The 22,048-nt window shown below is 41.3% G+C and overlaps 1 protein-coding gene across 1 annotated transcript in view; it reads right to left on the bottom strand.

The window, feature by feature from the left end:
• Positions 1 to 1,262: 1,262 nt before the first annotated feature.
• The window catches only part of syt17 (synaptotagmin XVII), a 78,987-nt gene continuing 58,201 nt past the window's right edge, over positions 1,263 to 22,048 (bottom strand). Inside the window, exon 8 of the mRNA XM_041206710.1 lies at positions 1,263 to 2,846. Within this exon, the coding sequence (XP_041062644.1) occupies positions 2,650 to 2,846 (197 nt within the window). The 3' untranslated portion in view covers positions 1,263 to 2,649. The remainder of the gene's footprint in view (positions 2,847 to 22,048) is intronic.

The following is a 22,048-nucleotide window of genomic DNA, read 5'->3' as shown; positions in this document are numbered from 1 at the left end:
GTGCTGGAAAGTGCTATTAAAATGAGCGGATAGTTTCTTCATCTGTCCAGCTCAGACGTGATGGGCTGAATGGCTGAATAACTTTTCTACGGTTCTGTGGTTCTGTGAATGGGACCAGATGAGACCAGTCCCACCCAGCTGGACGACAGTGGAGAGGTGTTGGAGGGAGATGATGTGGGCCACCGTGTCAAAGGCTGCAGACAGGTGGAGAAGGACGAGGGGGAAAAGTTTACCTTTGTCACAGTCACACACGGAGTCATTTGTGACTTTGAAAAAAGGCATTTCAGTAACCATGACAAGGACAGAAACCTGATTGGAGGGATTCAAGCATGGAGTTCTGGGAAAGATGGGCATGGATTCGGGTCCAAGGGCTTTGGCGAGGATAGGGAGGTTGGAGGTGAGATGGTAGTTTGCAAGGGAGAAGGTGTCAGGAGACGTTTTTTGAGGAGGGGTGACGATGACAGATTGAATGACAGATGACTGAGACAGATTGTCTCAGTTTTGCTGAGACAATCCTTCGGAACATTGTTTGGGTAATGCCACTACTAGGCTTAGTGGGATAGATTTGACTCTGTGCAGTTGTACAAAATGGGCGTTGTGAATCCGCGAGCCTCTCTTCTCTGATTCATATTTCCATTGAGGTCAATAGAAATAAATACCAGAAAAGATGTAAAATGGTTTGCCAATTTTAATCACTAATAATCACCTCAAATTTGCTGAGCAGCTTGCCACCCTTCCAGGATGGACGTTGTATAAATTTTCACTGCCTGGAATCTCTCTGCCAAGAGCACACGTTGAGGGATTAGATGCCAGACTATCCTGGCAATCAATGGGAGTGAAGCATAATAATGACAGCTGAGGCCTAAGATTTCCTTGACTTCACAAAGAATTTTTTTTTTTTTAAATTATCTTGTATTTTGTGTCATCATCCCTGGCCACAATCTATGGTGGGAAATTCAATGTCACTTCCTGCGCAGGCTCATATGTCAAAATTGCAGTCAGGTCCAGGTGACATCATATGCCAGGCACCTTTGGCTGGCTGTGCTTATTGGAAGTCAGTTCCAAACAACTCGGTGGGGAATTTTTACTGCTCGTCTGTCCGGTCTCAGCCAGGTTAAAATCACCTCGTGCCCTGTTTGAAATTGACCAGCCTGCAAAGCCAATCTTACCAAAGCCTTGCTAACCTCACTTGAAGTCTATGCTAACACTTCAATGTTTTCTCATTCTGAAATCGGTGTTTTGTCAATTATAAATTACATTTCTTTCTCTATTCATTTAGTACAGGATCAGGTTTAATTTATAATTAGATGGAATATTACAGCTGTTTTGTTAAACACATATGCATGTACAAATAGGCACACTTTTAAAGAAGGGCCACAATATTACATTCCAGAACGTAATCACTAAAGATGATCACATTTGGATCTGTACATTTTTAAATTATTCTCTACTGTTACACTTTAAATTAAAATCTTATTTATCTGATTAGTTAATCATTTACTCTTTATATTAATAGATATGTGTTAAAGTACTTCTTCACTAATTTCAAAAGAATATATTGGCAATGTAAAGTTTACTTCTAATTAATACTCATTCACAGCCCATCATATGCAAGTACATTATAACTTACACTGACCATGTATATTACAGCTGTGATACTCATATAGGAAAGCACTTTGTCATTCCTGAACACTATACATGTATCTGTGACGTTCCGATCAGTGTATTATTTCCATTTGGCTCATAATGGACACAAGTAATTTCTTAACCAACAGCAATGCATTGACAAAATAAATGCATGGCACCTCTACATTTGCTTTATTTGAATATATACTCTGAACCAAAACAATATGCTCTAAAATTGTGAATAAGCATCTATTAAAACACAGATGGCAATAGCTTGTTACTGGTAACTTTCTGACTGAGTAACTAGAATTACGGCCATACATCATTCTAGCTAAGGACTCAAATACTGTATACCAATCACACGAGACTATCTGTATAATATGTCGCATCAATATATCATTCTACCAAAATATCCTGACACTAGGGATACAAATGTTCACAGCTGCTCTACACAATTTATGGAACAGTTCTATGGATCTCTGATCATCATTACAGCAATACTGTGCTCAAATACCTATCTAATGTATCGATAATCTATCGATTGCAGAATTTGATTATTGATAAGCATGGTGGAATGACATACAGCACTACAGATAATAGTCATATCCATATAATAACTAATCCTTCAAATATTGATGGCTTCCACAAACACAAACCCCATCAATAAAATTCAAATTTAAGCTATTTCACCACTTACACCAAGGAAGCTCACACTGATCTTTTTAAGTGTATGATAGGGACAGCCAAATTCACCTTCAATCAGTTATTTCTTCTCTTAGTGACATGTGACAACGCGTTAACTATATGTTTCTGAATGAATCATTTTGTTGGTGCTCCAAAATTAATTTACTAATATATTTGTTTAATGCCGCAGAGTTTTGTTTTTAACATCACAAGTCAGAGACAAAGTCCAGGAAGTGTTTTTCTTTGTTGAGATAAACGAGCATTTGCTGCATTTTCTTCATCCAGTTGGTGACAACACAGACAAGATTCAGCTTGGTGGCCGTAGGTGAAGGGACTCCATCACGTCACTTCCAGTGAGGCCGAGGAGACACGGTCACACTCAGCACGCGAGCGGAGGCTATGCCACTGCTCTGAAGAGGTCCGGTGCACATTCAGCAGGCGGCGCCAGTGACTGGACTCTGGAGCACCAGTGGAGTACTGACCAATGACAATCCGGCCAACGAAATCATTGCTGCTTTTCATGTTGTGACCATAGACTAGAAAACGAAACAGACAATGAGTAGAGTAGATCTCAACACACAAAGCTGCAGGTACACATCAATACAATCCATAGCCTACAAAAGCAGACAAACTCCAAAGTGAGTTCCTTTCAATACAGCCACAGAAGGTCCAGTGAAGGAATAAGTGTGGTGTTTTCACTTGTTCGAGTATTATTTATAACAGTCAATATTGATAGTAGAATTTGCCACTGTTCTTAAATTAGGTCAGTTTATCTTGTAATAATACAATTATCTTGTCACTTAAAGTCATTGGCAAAGATTTTCCAAGACATTATATTGGTCCTGGATTTCTGCCACATAACGGTTTTACCCATAAATCAGACAGGGATCCTGGGCTGAAACTTCAGTTCCAACTATAGGAATCGCCAAATATGTTAACTATTTACTCTCTTTAAGAGATTGCAAACCACAACAAGCTTTAGCTGCACTTTACATATCTTATGGAGAGTGCAAAATCAACTGCTTATAAAATAGAATCTTTCTAGATTTACATTTTGTGAGGATTATGATCCAATATACTTAAACCTCCAATACACTTAAAAACATTACTCAAGTGATTTTTCAGCAAAACAGTGATATTTAGAACATATAACATTAAACAGGACTGAATATTGGTAAATGGGTTTGTACTCAGGATTCCCTCACATCAAGTCTACTCCATGATAATCTCACAGACTTCCCCAATAACAGGCCACAGGCAACATTACAGGAGTCTTGGACCAAATTGCTTGTCTACATTTTGGGCAAGGAAACATTTTGCTCGGGTGTGGAGAATTTAATGATTTAAAATAAACACTAAAAAGTAGGTACTAAATGTAAAAGTGGAGCTATTTTTGAAAAATCTGTCATTATCCTGTAGCTTGATGTTTCCTGGTATGTTTTAACCCCAACTGTGTCGAAACTGTATATTATGCATGATGTTGGATTGAGTCCCAAATGGAAATTAATTGGTCAGTTCTAACCTAATGATAGCTTTAAATGGGATGTTCAATAAATGTCTTAAAGGAAAAGATTTAAAGGCTCCAGTTATAGACAAATGAATTAAAAACCACCAGCATTAAAACCTCTGCTGCCCTCAACAGGTTTTATTTTGAAATACAGCCTTTAGAAGCTTTCTGACAAGATGCTTCCTAGAGCTTCACGCTTCAGATACGAACATGCATCTGAAATGAAAACAAGGAGCAAAAATTCAACCTAAAGTATAAGAAGTGGGGAATAAAGCCAGCATTGGAAAGGTCATTACCATTACTCAGTTCAAAATATCCAGTCTAAGTCCCTGCGAGAATCAATGAACGATAAGTTCAAAATAAAACATAAAGCTCTCCAAAAAAAAATCATGTGGCAGTGCCGGGGACAGCCTGCTCAGTGCTGTAGCTTGTGAGAAAGTTGTTATTTTGCATTTATATTTGTTGCCCATGTTTTCAATTTAATCCAAAGCCAATGAGTTTCTTCCTGAATTGTTATCCTCTTCTGTTTTATGGGAAAATGCAGCAGCCTATTAACCAAAAGGAGCAATGGGATAAATATTCTGGTTTTGGTGGCTGGTTGAAGACCAGGAGACTGAGAGAACTTCCCTGCCCTTCTCTGAATATTGTTGCATGATTGTTTTATGCCCATCTGAGTGTAGAGTGTGCGCTTTGATTCAACATTTCATCTGCAAATCCCCCGGTCAGCGATCCCTCAATACCGCACTAAAACTCATGTCCTGTAGTGGGGCTTCAATCCACAATGTTCTGATGTAGACCATCCTGTAACTGAGAGTCTGGGTAGATGATCTGTCATCAGGGTTATGCTGTTTCACTTCTAACCCTTCGCTAGATAGGAAACATCCCCATGCCTATAAAATCAAATCTTTCTAGATTTACATTTTGCAAGGATTATGATCCAATTTACTTAAACCTACAATACACTTAAAAACATTGCTCAAATGATTTTTCAGTAAAGCAGTGATATTTAGAACATATAATATTAAACAGGACTGAATATTGGTAAATGGGTCTCGGACTTTCCATCTCTCCTTATACATTCACTACTACACTGTTAATTTCTGTCTATATCATAAAATATATACAAGACCATAAACTGCCATGAGAGATATTAATAGAGTCAATGTGAATTTCAAACAATATTTTGATCTGTATTTCAGATTGTCAGCACTTAGTTTATTTGAAGTCTAAGGAAGGTGGTTTCACAGTTCAATACTTAACAATCAGTTTGAAAGAAGAACTTTTATTCTTTCGTTCAGCACACTCACAATGAGGAGCAAAAATACTGGGAACATTTTGTATCAATTTGGGCGCCATGTCCTATGAACAACTGTTAGCTTACATGCTGGTCACACACTCTGGGCCTTTAAAATAATGGCACAGAAGCACTGTGAAAATAATATCAGTGAGTGTAAATCATCCAGCAATCTGTAGGAAGGAGGCTGATGGCCTGAGGTGTGAAATGGCACAAACTGCTGGATGATTTCACTTTGTGAAAACTGTAGTTTGCCATCAGCCTCCTGGGAGTTTTGAGAAGTTACTACATTTGCACTTTTATTACCAATTAAACTCATGCAGAAAGTTAAGGCTGGTACTCAAAAGCCTACGGACCCCTTTACCAACAAGATTTATTTCCTTGCAATCTCTCTAGTTTCAGTGTCAGCCTGTGGACCAGTGTCCAAAAAAGGAACTGAAACAATTTTTGTGTCTGTTTTTTTTCTCTCTTCTGACAATATCTTTTCCCTCTATCTTTCTCTCTCTCTATTCCTAGTCTGAATCTAATTCACACTATTTCCTTCACCATTGCTTCTTTGTTTCTTTCTCAATCTCATTGGTTAAGATGATCGATTGCTGGTTATTTAATTCACTAAAATCCCAAATGGCCCTTGGGCCTTGCTGCCGGGATCAACTCATGTTTCCAACAGTTTATTGTACAAAACATTGTTGATCTGAAGCGCAAAAGAAAAGCTGTAACTACCAGGTGGCACTGGGAGATTCTCCACTTTAGCAGACTGTGGACCACTGTGTTATAATCCAGAAAGCAAGTTGGTAAAGGTTGACACTGAACTCTTTACTCAGTATTACATTTATTTGCAGAATGAAACATGACAAGCATTTACCTCCTAACTCAACCATACCACAGTTTTAGTAAATGCTTCTTTATATATGCTAAAGTAAAACCCCAATTAATACCGTCCACCTGCATATAATTCAACACAATTGATGTACAATAAACACATTTTGAGCCACTTTGATAGTGTCCAATAATGACAGTGCACTAGACTTGTACACCAGAAGAGAGAGAACCACAATGGAATAAATCCTGTGAGCTGCTGGAGCCCTGCCATAGTTCACCCATTCAAACCCTTCGAATCTCACCTAATTTAGATGTCAAGCTGGACTATATGTATGTCTAGTGACTGGAAGTCACTTGGTTCATACTAGAGTGACAATTTTTTTTTTCATGATTAGCTGGACCACAGAGGTTGAAACTGGTCAACGCCAGTAGTGTGAAATAGGCTGATAGTGGATCGAAAGCCTGTTTTATACCATCCGTGATTTTCTTTTCCATCTCATTGTGGATTTCTTCAAGCTTTATTATGAATTAATGTCCCACCTGTTTTAAGTGACGGATATTATTTTGATTATCTAATAATTGATGAAGTCTATCGGCAATCAGCTACATCAACCTCCTCAGCTGTGCCCGAAGGTTGATGACAGTGATGGGAGAAATTAATCTCGTGCCGACTCATCACTAACTAGGTCAAAACTAATGAGGGGATAATGGGAACTGATTGTCTTTCATAATAATCTATTTGTTCACCAAATCTCATTTTTGGGTGAGGTTTTGTCAACGGTATATTTAATATTACAAACAAATGGGAAATCAGCTTTAAAAAACACAAAAACATTATTACAAAAAAATGGTTGTTTTACCATTTTAATCTGAAACTAACTTTGCTATTTTGTCTCAAGAAATTAGATTCCTCTCGATTTCAGGTCACTTTCAATCGATAAGCTCCAGGTACCTGAATTAATTTGAGTTTGTCTGATACGATTATTAAAGTTTTAAATTATGAACTGGCAATCTGATGATAATGGTCTTTGATTTAGCAATGACCTTAAAGGCAGGACCTGGGTTCTCATCGGCAATTTTGCATATCATGTGGGGAAAAATTCTCCCTGCGTCAGGGAGTGGGAGGGTGGAAGAGAAGTGTGGGACCGGGCACGCTGCCATTTTACATGGGTGGGCCAATTAAGGCCTGGCCAGTGTGATGTCTGCTCATAAGTGCTATGTGCTCCCTATGAGGGCGGGGTGGGATTCCCTCAGCTGGGAGTGCGATCGTTCACGTATGCACGCAAAAGAGCGCACAGATCTCCCTGAGGCTAAGTGCTGCCTCAGGGAGATTAGCTTGGAATTAAAATTAAGACAAATGTTAAAAAAATGTCCCTGACATGTCTCCTCATGTGACACTGTCAGATGAATTGGGACATGTCCATAACTTTTATTGAAAGATTGGATAAAAATTTAAACACCCTCATGAAACCTCATCCCGCCCGTGAATGAGGTTTGATGCTTTTTCTGAATCCCGCCAGAGCTCCCGGCCTGCCCACTAACCTTAAGGTTGGACGGGCAGGTCCATTAATGATTTTAACTAGTTTCCCAATGGCCTCAACAGGCCGTTGACAGGTCGGTGGGCTCGCAGCTGACCTGAAAATGGAAATGACGCTGGGTGACCTAGGGAGTTCCACCCAACGTCATCCCGCGTCATTTTACATGTCGGCGAGTGGGCCTTGCCCCCTCTCGCTGACTGGAAGATCCTGCCCATGAGTTCCACATCCTCCTGTCAACACGAGGGCCTGGTGAAATCAAGCTGTCTCCAAACAGAGTAGACAGGTACATTGGAGGCCAGCTGACATGAGGTATGGAGTGTAGATGAGGATTATTGGCAGTAATCTTGAGGGGGAATAATGCCTACATAGGGAAAATTTTAAAATTGAATTGTGGGCACTATTTTACAAGAGTAATTTATTTAAAAAGATGATGCCTCTAATGCAGGTCAATGGCAGCTATAGAGAAAATAAATATATTGAATTCCAAAAGGTAGAATTTCTTCTATTTGTGAGAGGAATTGTTTGCAAACTATTGAACTGTTCTGTGAAATGTTCCTCTGGCTGTGGAATGACTGCAGGTTGTTCACATTCATCAGTTCATCAGCATTTTTAAAAAGGTCCAATTTGGGAAATTATAATTCTGCTAAATTGGACATGGGGCTTCTCTGATTCCTTTCAATTAAAGGGTTGCACAACCCTCCCTTAAAACGCATCCTTTCATTAAGAATTATCTGAAATTCTCAAAATATAGAAAGATTTGGTAAACTGTATTATAGCTTTGTGACGTTTCATTGGATATTTGGTCACACCTTGATTTTATTTTAAAAATTCTAAATGTTTTACTGTTCAACTCATCCAAATCAAACATCTAACACACGTACTTAGCCATTTCAGGGACACAAAACAGATCCGTATCTGGAAAACTGACCTAGCTCCACAAGAAAAATGTTTTGTCCAATTGCTGTGCATTGTTTACTGATAAACCAAATGCTAAATCAACATTGGCTCACAAATTAAGCTGCTGAAGTTTCTCATTAGAGTAGATTACTCATCAAAATCACATTTGAAATACAATCCAGAGGGTACTTTTACAATTTGAGATTCTGAGATGCTGGTAATATTTGCTTATGCTCTGTGTTTCTGTCAATCCCAGAGGCAGGTGTTGTCATTGTAGAGCAGAGCAGAGCTCAGTTCAGAACCAACAGATCAGGATGGCAAACAATGCTGTAACAGTTTGAAAGATTGGCTGAACGTTACAAATATAATTTTTCAATTGCTCTCATAAGTCAAGGGTGACCTTTTCAAGAAGCAACTGTGTTCCTCTGGGGTCAGTCACATCTTTACCTATGACTATAAGTCTCCAAAATACACAAAAATATGAATGTATTAGCAGAAAGCATAATATATATGAATATACAACCGGAAATACACTACAGGGGAAATGGCCAGTTTTGCGCATCTTAGAGATGGAGTAAGGAATTTATTGAGCTAGGAACATTGCGTGACAGTAATTCCTGAGCACTGTGAACCTTAAGCGTTTGCAGCAACTTCCCCCTACATACCTCGAGCTTTCCTAAGGTTTGCCTGCCAAATCCCCACTGGCTTCATTTGTTTACACCAGGGGCAGGGAGAAGGAGCCACATTTCCTGGGTTTGCACTCTGGGTGGGGGAGTAGCTGCCAGATCTATTGAGCGAAGTGGGAGTGAAGAGTTGCGAGCTCAAAGAGTTCAAACATTGATTTCTGGAGCTTGGAAATGTTTTGTGAACCTTACTTTTACATTTATTTCAACAAATGCTTGCACTTGCTTCCGACACAGGGTTATCCCACCAAAAGATTTGTGTAACCAGCCCTGGCCACTCTGACCAGCAGTCATGGTAACTCAGGAGCAGGTATGGCTTCTCTCACAGGTAAACTACTAAATACCAGCATCAAGGAGGAGCAGCACAGGCTGGAACAAAGGGCAGTTTAGGTACCATTGAAGAAGAAATGATCCCAAAGGGATTATCACACTACAGAAGATACAAACAACAAAGGTCATGATAGAGCCTCTCTGAAGAGCTCTCCTTGAAGCAATGCACATCACCAAACAGGCATTAAGGCTTCTCGGTGAGCTGCACCAAACCCCCACCCATCCAGGTGACCACTAGCATCAACTTCTATGACATAGGGTTACTTCAGGTCATTACTGGGATCTCCAACATCAGCTACAGAGTAAAATGGACTTGATTTCATCAAGCTAGTTGCATGAGAGAAATCCAATCATAGCCTCTGGAATTACAGCAAGGCAGTGCAGAGATAGGGCCAGATGTTTGTATGGAATTGTTCACCTCCCCGAACTTCAGAGCACAACAAAGAGCACCCAAGTTGCATTTAGGGCACCCACAAAGCACCCACTCAGTTACATGAATCAGAAATGTCTGCACTCCCTCCTTATCCAGACATTGTGTTACAACAATTAGAGGATCCTTCATATCAACAGCCTATATGGAGGCAGTCGCCATGATGCCTTTGTCATTCAAATCAATCAATGAAGTCCTTTGCCTGAAAAATAGGAAGCAGAGAGTAATGGTCAATAGATACTTTTTGGGCTGGAGGAAGGTTTGTAATGGAGTTCCCCAGGGGTCGGTATTGGGACCCTTGCTTTTCTTGATACATATTGAGGATACTCTCCATCGTGTTGTGTGGCACTACCACCAAGCTAAATGGGATAGATTTTGAACAGATCTAGCAACTCAAGACCGGGCATCCATGAGGTGCTGTGAGCCATCAGCAGCAGCAGAATTGTACTCAAACTCAATCTGTAACCTCATGGCCTGACATATCCCCCACTCTAACATTACCATCAAGCCAGGGAATCAACCCTGGTTCAAAGACGAGTGCAGGAGGGCATTCCAGGAGCAGCACCAGGCATACCTAAAAATGAGGTGTCAACCTGGTGAAGCTATAACATAGGACTACTTGCATGGCAAACAGCATAAGCAGCAAGTGATAGACAGAACTAAGCGATCTCACAACCAACGGATCAGATCTAAGCTCTGCAGTCTTGCCACATCCAGTTGTGAATGGTGGTGGACATTTAAACAACTCACTGGAGGAGGAGCCCAGCACATCAGTGCAAAAGATAACGCTGAAGCAGTTGCTACAATCTTCAGCCAGAAGTGCCGAGTGAATAATCCACCTCAGTCTCCTCCGGAGGTCCCCAGCATCACAGATGCCAGTCTTCAGCCAATTCGATTCACTCCGTGTGATATCAAGAAACAGCTGAAGGTGCTGGATACTGAAAAGGCTATGGGCCCTGACAACATTCCGGCAATAGTACTGAAGACTTGTGCTCCAGAACTTGCCGCACCCCTAGCCAAGCTGTTCCAGTCCAGCTACAACACTGACATCTACCCGGCTATGTGGAAAATTGCCCAGGAATGTCCTGTACACAAAAAGCAGGACAAATCCAACCCAGCCAATTACCACCCCATAAGTCTACTCCCAATCATTAGTAAAGTAATGGAAGGGGTCATCAACAGTGCTCTCAAGCGGCACTTGCTTAGCAATAACCTGCTCATTGATGTCCAGTTTGGGTTCCCCCAGGGCCACTCAGCTCCTGATCTCATTGCAGCCTTGGTTCAAACATGGACAAAAGAGCTGAACCTCCGAGGTGAGGTGAGAGTGACTGTCCTTGACATCAAGGAACCCTGGTAAAACTGGAGTCAATGGGAATCAGGGAAAAATCTATCCACTGGTTGGAGTCATACCTAGCATAAAGGAAGATGGTTGTGGTTGTTGGAGGTCAATCATGTCAGCTCCAGGACATCACTGCAGGAGTTCCTCAGGGTAGTGTCCTCGGCCCAACCATCTTCAGCTGCTTCATCAATGACCTTCCTTCCATCATAAGGTCAGAAGAGGGGATGTTCACTGATAATTGCACAATGTTCAGCACATCTGTGACTCCTCAGATACTGAAGCAATCCATGTCCAAATGCATCAAGACCTGAACAATACTCAAGCTTGGGCTGACAAGTGGCAAGTAACATTCACGCCACACAAGTACCAGGTAATGACCATCTCCAACAAGAGAGAATCCAAACATTTCCCCGTTCAATGACATTAGAATCATTGAATTCCCCACGATCAACATCCAGAAACTGAACAGGTCTAGCCATCCAAATTCATGGCTACAAGAGCAGGTCAGAGGCTAGGAATCCTGCGACGAGTAACTCACCTCCTGAGTCCCAAAAGCCTGTTCACCATCTACAAGGCACAAGCAGGAGTGTGATGGAACACTCCCCACTTGCCTGGATGAGTGCAGCTCCAACAACACTCAAGAAGCTCAACACCATCCAGGACAAAGCAGCCTGCTTGATTGACATCAAATCCACAAACATTCACACCCTCCAGCACCGATGCACAGCAGCGGCAGTGTGTACCGTCTACAAGATGCAGGATCTCACCAAGGTTCCTTCGACAACCCCTTCCAAACCCACTACCATCTAGAAGGGCAAGGACAGTTTGGGAAGGGATTGGGGCATGCTCCAGCATAATGATAGTCTGCTTTGCCACTCACAATGTTGTCATTCAGAAAGAGTTACACTTCAACAGGGCTGATGAGGGAGCCCTGATTTCAGAGAATCCTGAACTATATACAGTGATCTACCAGGATGACTTGCACTCTGAGGAATCCTTTCTGTCAACGATAAGGGGCATCCAAAGACAGATCATCTCAAGAAGCATTCTTCTGTGTAACTTTCTCATCACAGCATCAAACCTTTCTCTTAATTCACAAACAAATAAACCTTTCTTTAATCCGCTAGCCATCCAACCACAAGACAACACATCATCCCTCTTTGAAAAAGAAAAGAAAAACTTAACATTTCGATAGCACTTTTCATAAACATGTATGATCTGATAGCCATTACAGAGATATGGCTGCAAGATGGAAAAGGCTGGGACCTGAATATTCAAGGCTGCTTGACATTTCAGAAGAACAAGGAGCTAGGAAAAGGTAGAGGGGTAGCTCTGTTAATTAAGAATGACATGAGTACAATAGAAAGATGATCTTAGTTTAAAAGATCAAGATGTAGAATCAGTTTGGGTAGAGATGAGAAATAATAAAGGTAGGAAGTCACTTGTGGGAGTGGTTTATAGACTCCCCTAACAGTAACCGCACTGTAGGACGGAGTATACAGGAAGAAATAACGTGGGCTTGTGAAAAGGTAAGGTGATAATCATGGGTGATTTTAATCTACATATAGATTGGGTGAATCAGATTGGCAAAGGTAGGCTGGAAGATGGGTTCATAGTGTTATCAGGACAATTTCTTAGAGCAGCACATGTGTAGACTATACTAGATCTGGTAATGTGCAACGAAACAAGTAAAGGTGCTCCTAGGTAGCAGTGATCAGAACATTACTGAATTCTGCATTCAGTTTGAGGGAGAGAAGGTTGAGTCCAAGAATATTGTTTTGAACTTAAACAAGGTCAGTTATGAGGGTATGAAAATAGAGCTGGCTATAGTGAACTGGGAAATTAGGTTAAAGGATAAGTCAGTAGAGATGCAGTGGTAGACATTTAAGGAGATATCTTGTAACACTCAGGAAGACACATCTCAATGAGAAAGAAAGACTCTAAGGAAAAGATGCACCAGCCGTGACAATCTAAGGAAGTTAAAGCTAGCATCAAATTGAAAGAAAAAGTGTACAATTCCACAAAGTTGAATGACAGGTTAGAAGATTGGACAGAATATAAAAGAAAGCAAAGAGCGGCTACCAAAAAGGGAGAAATTAGAGTGTGAGAGAAAGCTAACTAGAAATATAAAAACAGATGGTAAGATTCTACAGGTAATTAAAAAGGAAAAGAGTAAGGTGAGCATCGGTCCTATAGAGAGTGAGAATGGGGAATTAATAATGGAAAATAAAGAAATAGCGGATGAACTGAACAGATATTTTGTATCTGTCTTCACTGTAGAGGATACAAATAACATCCCAGAAATAATTGTGAATCAGGAGGTGAAAGGGAGGGAGAAACTTGAAACAATTACAATCCTTGGGGAAAGTGAGCTGAGAAAATTATTTGAACTAAAAGCTGACAAGTCCCCAGGTCCTGGTGAACTTCATCCTAGGGTCTTAAAACAAATAGCTGCTGAGATAGTAGACGCATTGGTTTTAATTTTCCAAAATTCCCTATATTCTGGAAAGGTCCCATCAGATTGGAAAATAGCGAATGTAACTCTTCTAATCAAAATAGGAGGGAGACAGGAAGCAGGAAACTACAGGCCAGTTAGCTTAATGTCTGTCATAGGAAAAATGCTGATATCTATTATTACGGAAGTTATAGCGGGACACTTAGAAAATTTCAATTCAACCAGGCAGAGTCAACATGGTTTTGTGAAAGGGAGATCATGTTTGACTAATTTATTGCAGTTCTTTGGGGAAGTAACAAGTAATGTGGATAGAGGGGAACCCGTAGATTACCATACTTAGATTTTCAAAAGGATTTGAAAAGGTGCCATGTCAAAGGTTAAGAGCTCAGGATATAGGGGGTAATGTATTAGCATGGATAGAGGATTGGTTAGCTAACTCGAAGTAGGGAGTTAGCATAAATTCATATTTTTGAACTGGCAAGCTGTAATGAATGGAGCACAACAGGGATCAGTGCTGGGGCCTCAATTATTTACAATCTATTTCAATGACTTGGATGATGGGATCAAAAGTATGGATGCTAAATTTCCTGTTGACACAATGGTGGGTAGGAAAGTATTTTGTGAAGAGGACATAAGGAGCCTGCAAAGGGACATGGATAGGTTAAGTGAGTGGACAAAAGTTTGGCAGATGGGGTAAAATGTGATTAAATGTGAACTTGTACATTTTAGCAGGAAGACTAAAAAACAGCATATTATTTAAATGGAGGGGGAATAGCAGAGCTCTGAGTTTTTATAATGTAACTACTGGACATCTCAAAAGATTTTACAATGGGTGAAGCACCTTTAAAGTGTAGTCAATGTTGTAATTTGGAAGCTTTTGTCCCTAAATGTCTGCCAGCAATCAGCTGAATGAATAAATCATCACTAAAATGAGAGCTCTGAAAAAGAGTCATCTTGGACTCAAAACGTTAACTCTGTTTCTCTCCCCACAGATGCTGCCAGACCTGCTGAGTTTTTCCAGCATTTTCTGTTTTTATTTCTTTTGAAAGCCTCGACTGATGTCTCCACCACACTCTCAGGCAGTGATTCCAGATCCTAGCCTCTCGCTGCATGAAAACATTCTTCCTCATTGCTTCTTTTGCCAATTACCTTAAATCTGTGCCTTCTCATTCTCAATATTTCCACCAATGGGAATAGCTTCTCCCTATATACTCTGTCCTGACCCCTCATGATTTTGAATACCTCTATCAAATCTTCTCTCAACCTTCTCTTCTCCCAGGAGAACAGTCCCAGCTTCACCAATTTATCCACGGAACTGAAGTTACTCATCCCTGGAACCATTCTCATGAATCTTTTCCACATTCTAATGCGTCCATATCCTTCCTAAAGTGCAGCACCCAGAACTGGATGCAATACTCCAGTTGAGGATGAACAAGTGTCTTATACAAGTCTAACATAACTTCGATAAAAGCAAAATATTGTGGATGCTGGAAATCTGAAACATAAACAGAAAATGCTGAAAAAACTCAGCAGGTCTAACAGCATCTGCGGAGAGAGAAAAAAGTTAACGTTTTGAGTCTGTATGACTCTTCAGAGATTTGAAAAGATTTGAAAGAAAATGGGTAACTAAAGAAAGGCACCCCGAAACTCAGCAATTGTCACGTTGACGGCAAATGGAGGGAACTGAGATCCCACAGCTAGGAACAACCAAAGGGAAAAGAAAAATAGGAAAAGATGTAACTGTATGTTCGATGTCACTGAAAGATGGCCTAGTTATCCTGGGGTTGAACAGTTGTGAAGTGCAGCAGCTGATCAGTAAACCATGAGATGAAGGTGGCTGCATTGAGGGTTGAAGATAGCTCAGCCATTGAAAAGCACCCTCCGATCAGAAGCAAGGATGATCTGGTTTAATTGTGCCCGGAGTTTCGAGGAGGTGATTAGATGCTTTGAAGACTGAGCATCACCTCACAGTTGACCAATTTCCTGGAAAATTCTATTTGCGTTCCTGAAGGGGCCTCCTGCTCCACTGTAAATCGTGACCGGAGAAAATATTATCGTGTTTCAGACTCTTCTTCAGAGCCATACAGACTCGAAACGTTAACTCTGTCTTTCTCTCCTCAGATGCTGTTAGACCTGCTGAGCTTTTCCAGCATTTTCTGTTCTTGTTTAACAATAACTTCCTTGCTCCTGTACTCTACGCCCCTATTAATAAAACCCAGCTTTATTAACCACACTCCCAACCTGTCCTGCCTCCTTCAATGATTTGTACAAATATACTCGCAAGTTCGTCTGCTCCTACACTCCCTTTAGAATTGTACCCCTTATGTTATATTGTCTGTCTGTGTTCCTCCTACCAAATTGAATCATTTCTCTCTTCTCTACATGGGACAGAATTTAGCCCTCGATGGGCGTGTGGGCCCCACCGGCTCGGCGACAGGCGGACAGCTGACCCCCCCCCATTTTAAGTGGGTGGGCCAATTAAGGCCCGCCCAGCGGCCTGTCTGATGGGATACGCTATGTGCTATGTGCTTCCTGTTCCCGGAGAGGAGGGATTCCCCAGCTGCCGAAGTGCATTGTTTTGGGCATGCGCGTGAGAGACCGCACTGCCCCCTGAGGCAAAGTCCTGTCTCAGAGAGAATACTGACAGTGGGAAAAACTTTAAAAATAGAGAGAATAAAACATTATTAACATGTGTCCCTCAAGTGACAATGTCACACGAGATGGGACATGTTAATAAAGAACACACAAACTTTATTAATGTTTTACAAACCAGGCAGTCATCCCACCAGTGGATGAGGTTTGATGTATTATCAGAAGCCGCTGGGGCTCCTGTCCTGCCCACCAGCCTTAAGGTTGGCCAGGCAGGGTCTTTAATTACTTTAATTAGCCTGTCAATGGCCTCAATTGGCCATTGACAGGTCAGAGGGCAGACAGCTGATCTCGCTGTCCACCCGTCTTCCTAAAAATTTAAATAGACCGGGATGATGTCATCCCGCATCATTTTCCCCTCAGTAACCGGGCCCCGCCCCCAAACCAGCGAGGGGGAATATCCTGGCCATTAAATTTAATTTGCCACTTGTCTGCTCGTTCCACCAACCTGTCTATGGCCTTTTGAAGTTCTACGCTATCCTCCTCGTGGTTCACAATACTTCCAAGTCTTGTATCATCTGTAAATTTTGAAATTGCGCCATATACACCAAGGCCTAGGTCATTAATCTATACCAGGATGAGCAAGGGTCCTCACACCAATCTCACCGCTGATCTCATAGAAGCTATCAAATCCTAAAAGCCCTCAGACACAGCAAACTCAATGAGCTAGAAGCTGTCATCCATGTCACAGACCATTCACTCCCCAATTGCATCTGAATCTGCAGCCTCTGTTTCTGTGGCGTCAACTGGTCCCTGGCTGCTTCCAGACTGGAGGCCTTTAGATTCCAACAGGGCCACCATTCATTCCATAAGTGTCTGAAATGAACACAAAACTTTGGTAATTTTGACTTGAGAGTTTCTTTCATTCGTTCATGGGCTGTGGGTGTGGCTGGCTGGGCCAGCATTTATTGCCCACTCTTAATTGCCCTTGAGAAGGTGGTGGTGAGCTGCCTTCTTGAACCGCTGCAGTCAATGTAGTGTAGGTACACCCACAGCTGTTAGGGAGGGAGTTCCAGGATTTTGACCCAGTGACAGTGAAGGAACGGTGATATATTTCCAAGTCAGGATGGTGAGTGACTTGGAGGGGAACTTCCAGGTGGTGGTGTTCCCATGTGTCTGCTGCCCTTGTCCTTCTAGATGGTAGAGGTCAAGGATTTGGAAGGTGCTGTCTAAGGAGCCTTGGTGAATTGCTGTCGTGCATCTTGTAGATGGTTTACACTGTCAATGCCCGCAACCTTGGTGACTGGCTATAAAGTCATGTAGGTATGATGCTCCTCACACATCTTTCTTTGCAGCTGAACACCCATATGAGCTAAGAATCCCACAACTCCATAATCTTAGAAAGTATTCTCCTCAGCCTCTACAGGAAAGGTGGGACATCTTCACCCAAAACCCAGCCCCCCAGTCTCTTCATGTTCTGAGAATCATCTGGTGCCACTTCCTTCCTCAATACCAACTATCTAAATCCTGTCTGGGAAAAAAAAAATGTTGTACCTGTTATCAAAGAAGCAAATATTGCAGTTAACAAGTTGGACAGTGTTAAGACAGAGGAGGGCTACATTAAGCAACTGCACAAAGACGGTGCTTGTAATCATTATCATCAAAAGGGACAAAAGAGAAATATCTCTCCAGCTCTTCCTCATTATTATCACCATCATCATCCTCAATCTGAGCCTCCCTCTGTTGATGTGGTGGATCTGCAGGAAAGGAAGGGAGAAACTAAGAATGGATAATAATTAGCCCCTTGGCTTTAAGAAGTCAGAGAAAGGAATGAAGGTTTGTCTGATGTTTTACAGGGATGCCAAATCAACTGGACAGCTGCTCAGCCACTAATCTCTTACCCTTCCTACCTAAGATACCAATGACCAGTCAACTCTGATGACACTAGCTCCACGTCCTTGTTTTCAAAGGCAACAAGAGGTTTAAAGTCGGGGTTGTTCTCTCTACAGACTGGGATCATATTCCAATTTGTTCTTCAAGAAGGTAATTAAACAAGGATAAAGCTATCCTCCAGTGGCATGGGAGAGGTGAAGTCTCTTTGGATGTTAGAGTGGAGGAATGAGTTTTAAGATTGTGAATACCAGTCATTAGTGTCAGGGAAGCTGTGTAGCTGTAGCAGAGGGTACAAATTAGGAGTCACCCAGTGGGTAGGATGAGTGTTGTGTTGATTTAAAAAGGTGAAGTGTGTGAAGAATGTGTTGGTGCCTAGGGTGTGCAAGGAGGAGAAAGAGAGTGCCCAGTATTACCCTCCAATATCTAGTGAGCTGCTGTACATTTTGTGGCACTGGGAGTGAGGGCACAAGTTAGATCTCTGGGAGCCTTGTTAGTAGCCAGGCCCAGGGGCCTGTCCTTCCTGCCTTCAATCTCTTGTGGACAGCTTGGGGGCCCACAAAAGAAATGTTTCATGTTCTTCTCCTGGATGAGTCCCCATCCTGCTGCCCTCTGGGAATAGATGGTATGCAGCTACATTATTTGACCGTGAGCAACACTACAGGTATAAAAGAAAATTTTGCATTTAGCATGCCACACTCCAGAGTCACATACTAGAAAGTGAATATTTGCAGTCTGTGTGGTGTACAAGAACAGGTCCCTGCATATGCATGGATGTACCAGGTACACAGGCTGTATATCCTTGCGATTGGCTGATCAAATCAAACAGCATTTTGTTTTGCTTGTTTATAACAGGAAGAGTATAGATTGGACTCAACCAGCCTGCACTTGCAAAACCCAAAACAAAACCTTTACTGTTAGATGTGATTCCGTGATTGGGCAGCACTTGCTGAACAATCCTGAGTGCACTAATAGTACACTAACAGCCAATTTAAGATAATCAAACTTGTAATGTGGCTCATTTTCTTTGCTACAAGTGACAGACATTCACATACAGGGTGTTCTCTGCAAACAAAAGGAAAATGTTCAAGCCTTGTACCTTTTTTGAATTATCTGAGAGTTTGGAGAGCCCATGGTTCTCCATTGCTTTTTCCATGGCAACGCCTTGCCAAATCAGAGTTAACTTGCCAACCAATCAGCAACCTTTTCTCCTATAGTATAAATTGTTGTGATCATTTTGAAATTTGGCATTCCTGCAATAATGCAGCAATATTCAAGTTCTGTATTACCGAGCAACAATCTTGTCACTGTTCACTCAAGTAATCCGGTGAGCATTCAGATGCACAAGTCCAGTTAATTAGTTTTTTGCTGATTTGCAAAACTGACTAGATCTGGAAGAACTGTATTGCATCAAATGATTTGAGGGCATGTTGTCCCAGAAATTGGTTCAGGCCAGTTTTCGTGTACAGAACACTCAGCGCACACAGAACATGTGCAAGAAGCTGGAGTCTATAAATTCATTCAAAACTGGTGCCTGGACTTCAATTTAAAAATTGTGATGAGCTACCAGCACCTACATCCCTCCAGAGTGATCACCTTGCTTTGCTTCTCTGCAATTTGGGCAATGGAATCAGGAGGAGAGTTCCAGCTCAATGCTCTAATCAGTGCTGCCCAATATCCAGAAAGTGTTCCTTAAACTGGCATTTGGCCCCTCATTAAATTGGACAGGGGTTCCAACAACCATTTTAGGCTATCGGGGAAAACGCATTTCGCAGTTTGGCAGGTACAGGGTGCAGATCCTGAGCAATATGTTGTGCTCTGAAAATAGTCCTTTATTGCTCACTTTTTCCACCCGTAAACTTACCACTTTTAAAGGTGTAGATCTTGTAATCCTGGCCATCGCAAACTTAACAGCAGCTGCATTCAGCGTACAGAAAAGATTGCAGCTCGGGTCTTAAGACATGCACTTACTAAGCTAATGATCTCCAGCCTGTAATAGACAGCAGCTAGGAATGCCTCTACAATACCCCAGCTAACATGACATTAATTAGAACTTGGGCATGGAAGGCTGGTCTTCTATATCAGACCTCTTTCCAACTGTTTCCCACCTGGAAAACAGGCACAGCATGATCCAGTTTAATGGCTCATGTCATTTGTAGCTGAATTGAAACCACAATTACACAAACAGGAAAAATACTGTTGATATTTACATCTTCTGTCCTTGTACAATAGGCATTTTAAAAATCAACTGGAGCTTTTTAAAACCATTTATGAAACTAGCTGTGATAGAAATAAACAAGGCACAAAATATCAGTTTCTGTATCAGTTCTGCTCAGGCTAATTCCGTTTCCATAATGCAGTTTGCTCTCGGAAGCCACAGTCATAATTTCATTTAGCATCTCAAAAAGAAAAAAATAATCAATCACAGATTGTTGCCAAGCCAATTCCTCCATTTGCTCCGAGGTTTGGAAGATGTAAATTGTTGAATATAATTAAATAAATGTTTGCCACTTAGCTAATACAGTAAATGAAATTTAAAATCCTGCTCATTGTAAACATTAATAACGCCAAACTGAAATAGGAGTGGCATTAACCATCCCTTACCCAAGCACTGAATGAGTTTGGCCTGTTCAGCTCAGTTCCAATGTATAACATAAAAAAGATAACATCGCATGACAGAACAAAAACAGAATTACCTGGAAAAACTCAGCAGGTCTGGCAGCATCGGCGGAGAAGAAAAGAGTTGACGTTTCGAGTCCTCATGACCCTTCGACAGAACTTGAGTTCAACTCAAGTTCTGTCGAAGGGTCATGAGGACTCGAAACGTCAACTCTTTTCTTCTCCGCCGATGCTGCCAGACCTGCTGAGTTTTTCCAGGTAATTCTGTTTTTGTTTTGGATTTCCAGCATCCGCAGTTTTTTTGTTTTTGTTTTTATTGCGTGACAGAGTTGCATATGGAGGACATACCATTAATTATTTACTGTCAGTTGGTTAATAACCTAAAAAAACTGCAGCACCCTCTGAACAAAGGATTTCTGATCCCAAATTCTTACCACAGGAAAGACTCTTTCAAAATTTTTTAGTTTGCACTGTCAAGTATGGTTATCAAAAAACTTTTACATTTAGTTCTGGAGTTTGTTAGCTCAGTTGTCTAGATGGCTAGAGTGTACCGTAGAATGACACCAACAGTGTGGTTTGAGGCCCCATGCTGGCTGTGGTTATTCATAGAGGACTACCTCCGGTCCCCTGCTTGATAATGGAGTGGTGATCCTCAAGCAATATAACCACTTGTCTCTCTCTAACAGAGAAAGGTGCCTATGGTTCTTCATGGACCATGGCTAATTACCTATCTCATTTAGTTATGGTGTTAACTGTTTACGTTCAGTTCCAAAAGCATGAGCAGATAATGTACAATAATGAGAAAAGCAAAATACTAATTGTTTTGTTATTAAAACCAGGCAAGGCTGAGTGGGGTTAAATGATCTCAACCATGGCAACAGTTGGAGAACTACGATTAGACTTGGTGCTTCTGAGGTAGGAAGTAGAAAATTAGCTCATGTCTTTATTGTAGATTGTGATCCAGTGCCTCCTGCTACAAAGCATGTCGACATGATACAGAATGTAAACAAACACAGCTGCAAAAATTGAATAGGGGGGAAATGACTATGCCATCCCATCCCAAATTAGACAAACACCAAACTTCCTAATACAGTACAGGGCCCCAGTTTGGTCTCAAAGTAACAGTAAGGCACTTACATGAATATGCTAAAGCAATTTCAAGCACAGAGCAGATGTGCAGTTAAATGTGACTACCCAAATGTTGCAGTTAGAGTTGTGCCACTCCATCATTAGCTTTTTGAAAACAGTAATTCATTCTCCCTCTCACCATTGAATGTTATGATGTTTCAGCATTTGTATTATAGGTACAAACTGAACCTGTCTTAATACAAAAGCAAACCCATCT

This window comes from Carcharodon carcharias, chromosome 15 (assembly GCF_017639515.1).
Source record: "Carcharodon carcharias isolate sCarCar2 chromosome 15, sCarCar2.pri, whole genome shotgun sequence".
Lineage (NCBI taxonomy): Eukaryota > Metazoa > Chordata > Chondrichthyes > Lamniformes > Lamnidae > Carcharodon > Carcharodon carcharias.
The sequence above is the reverse complement of the archived record's forward strand: the minus strand, read 5'-3'. Positions and strand labels throughout refer to the sequence as shown.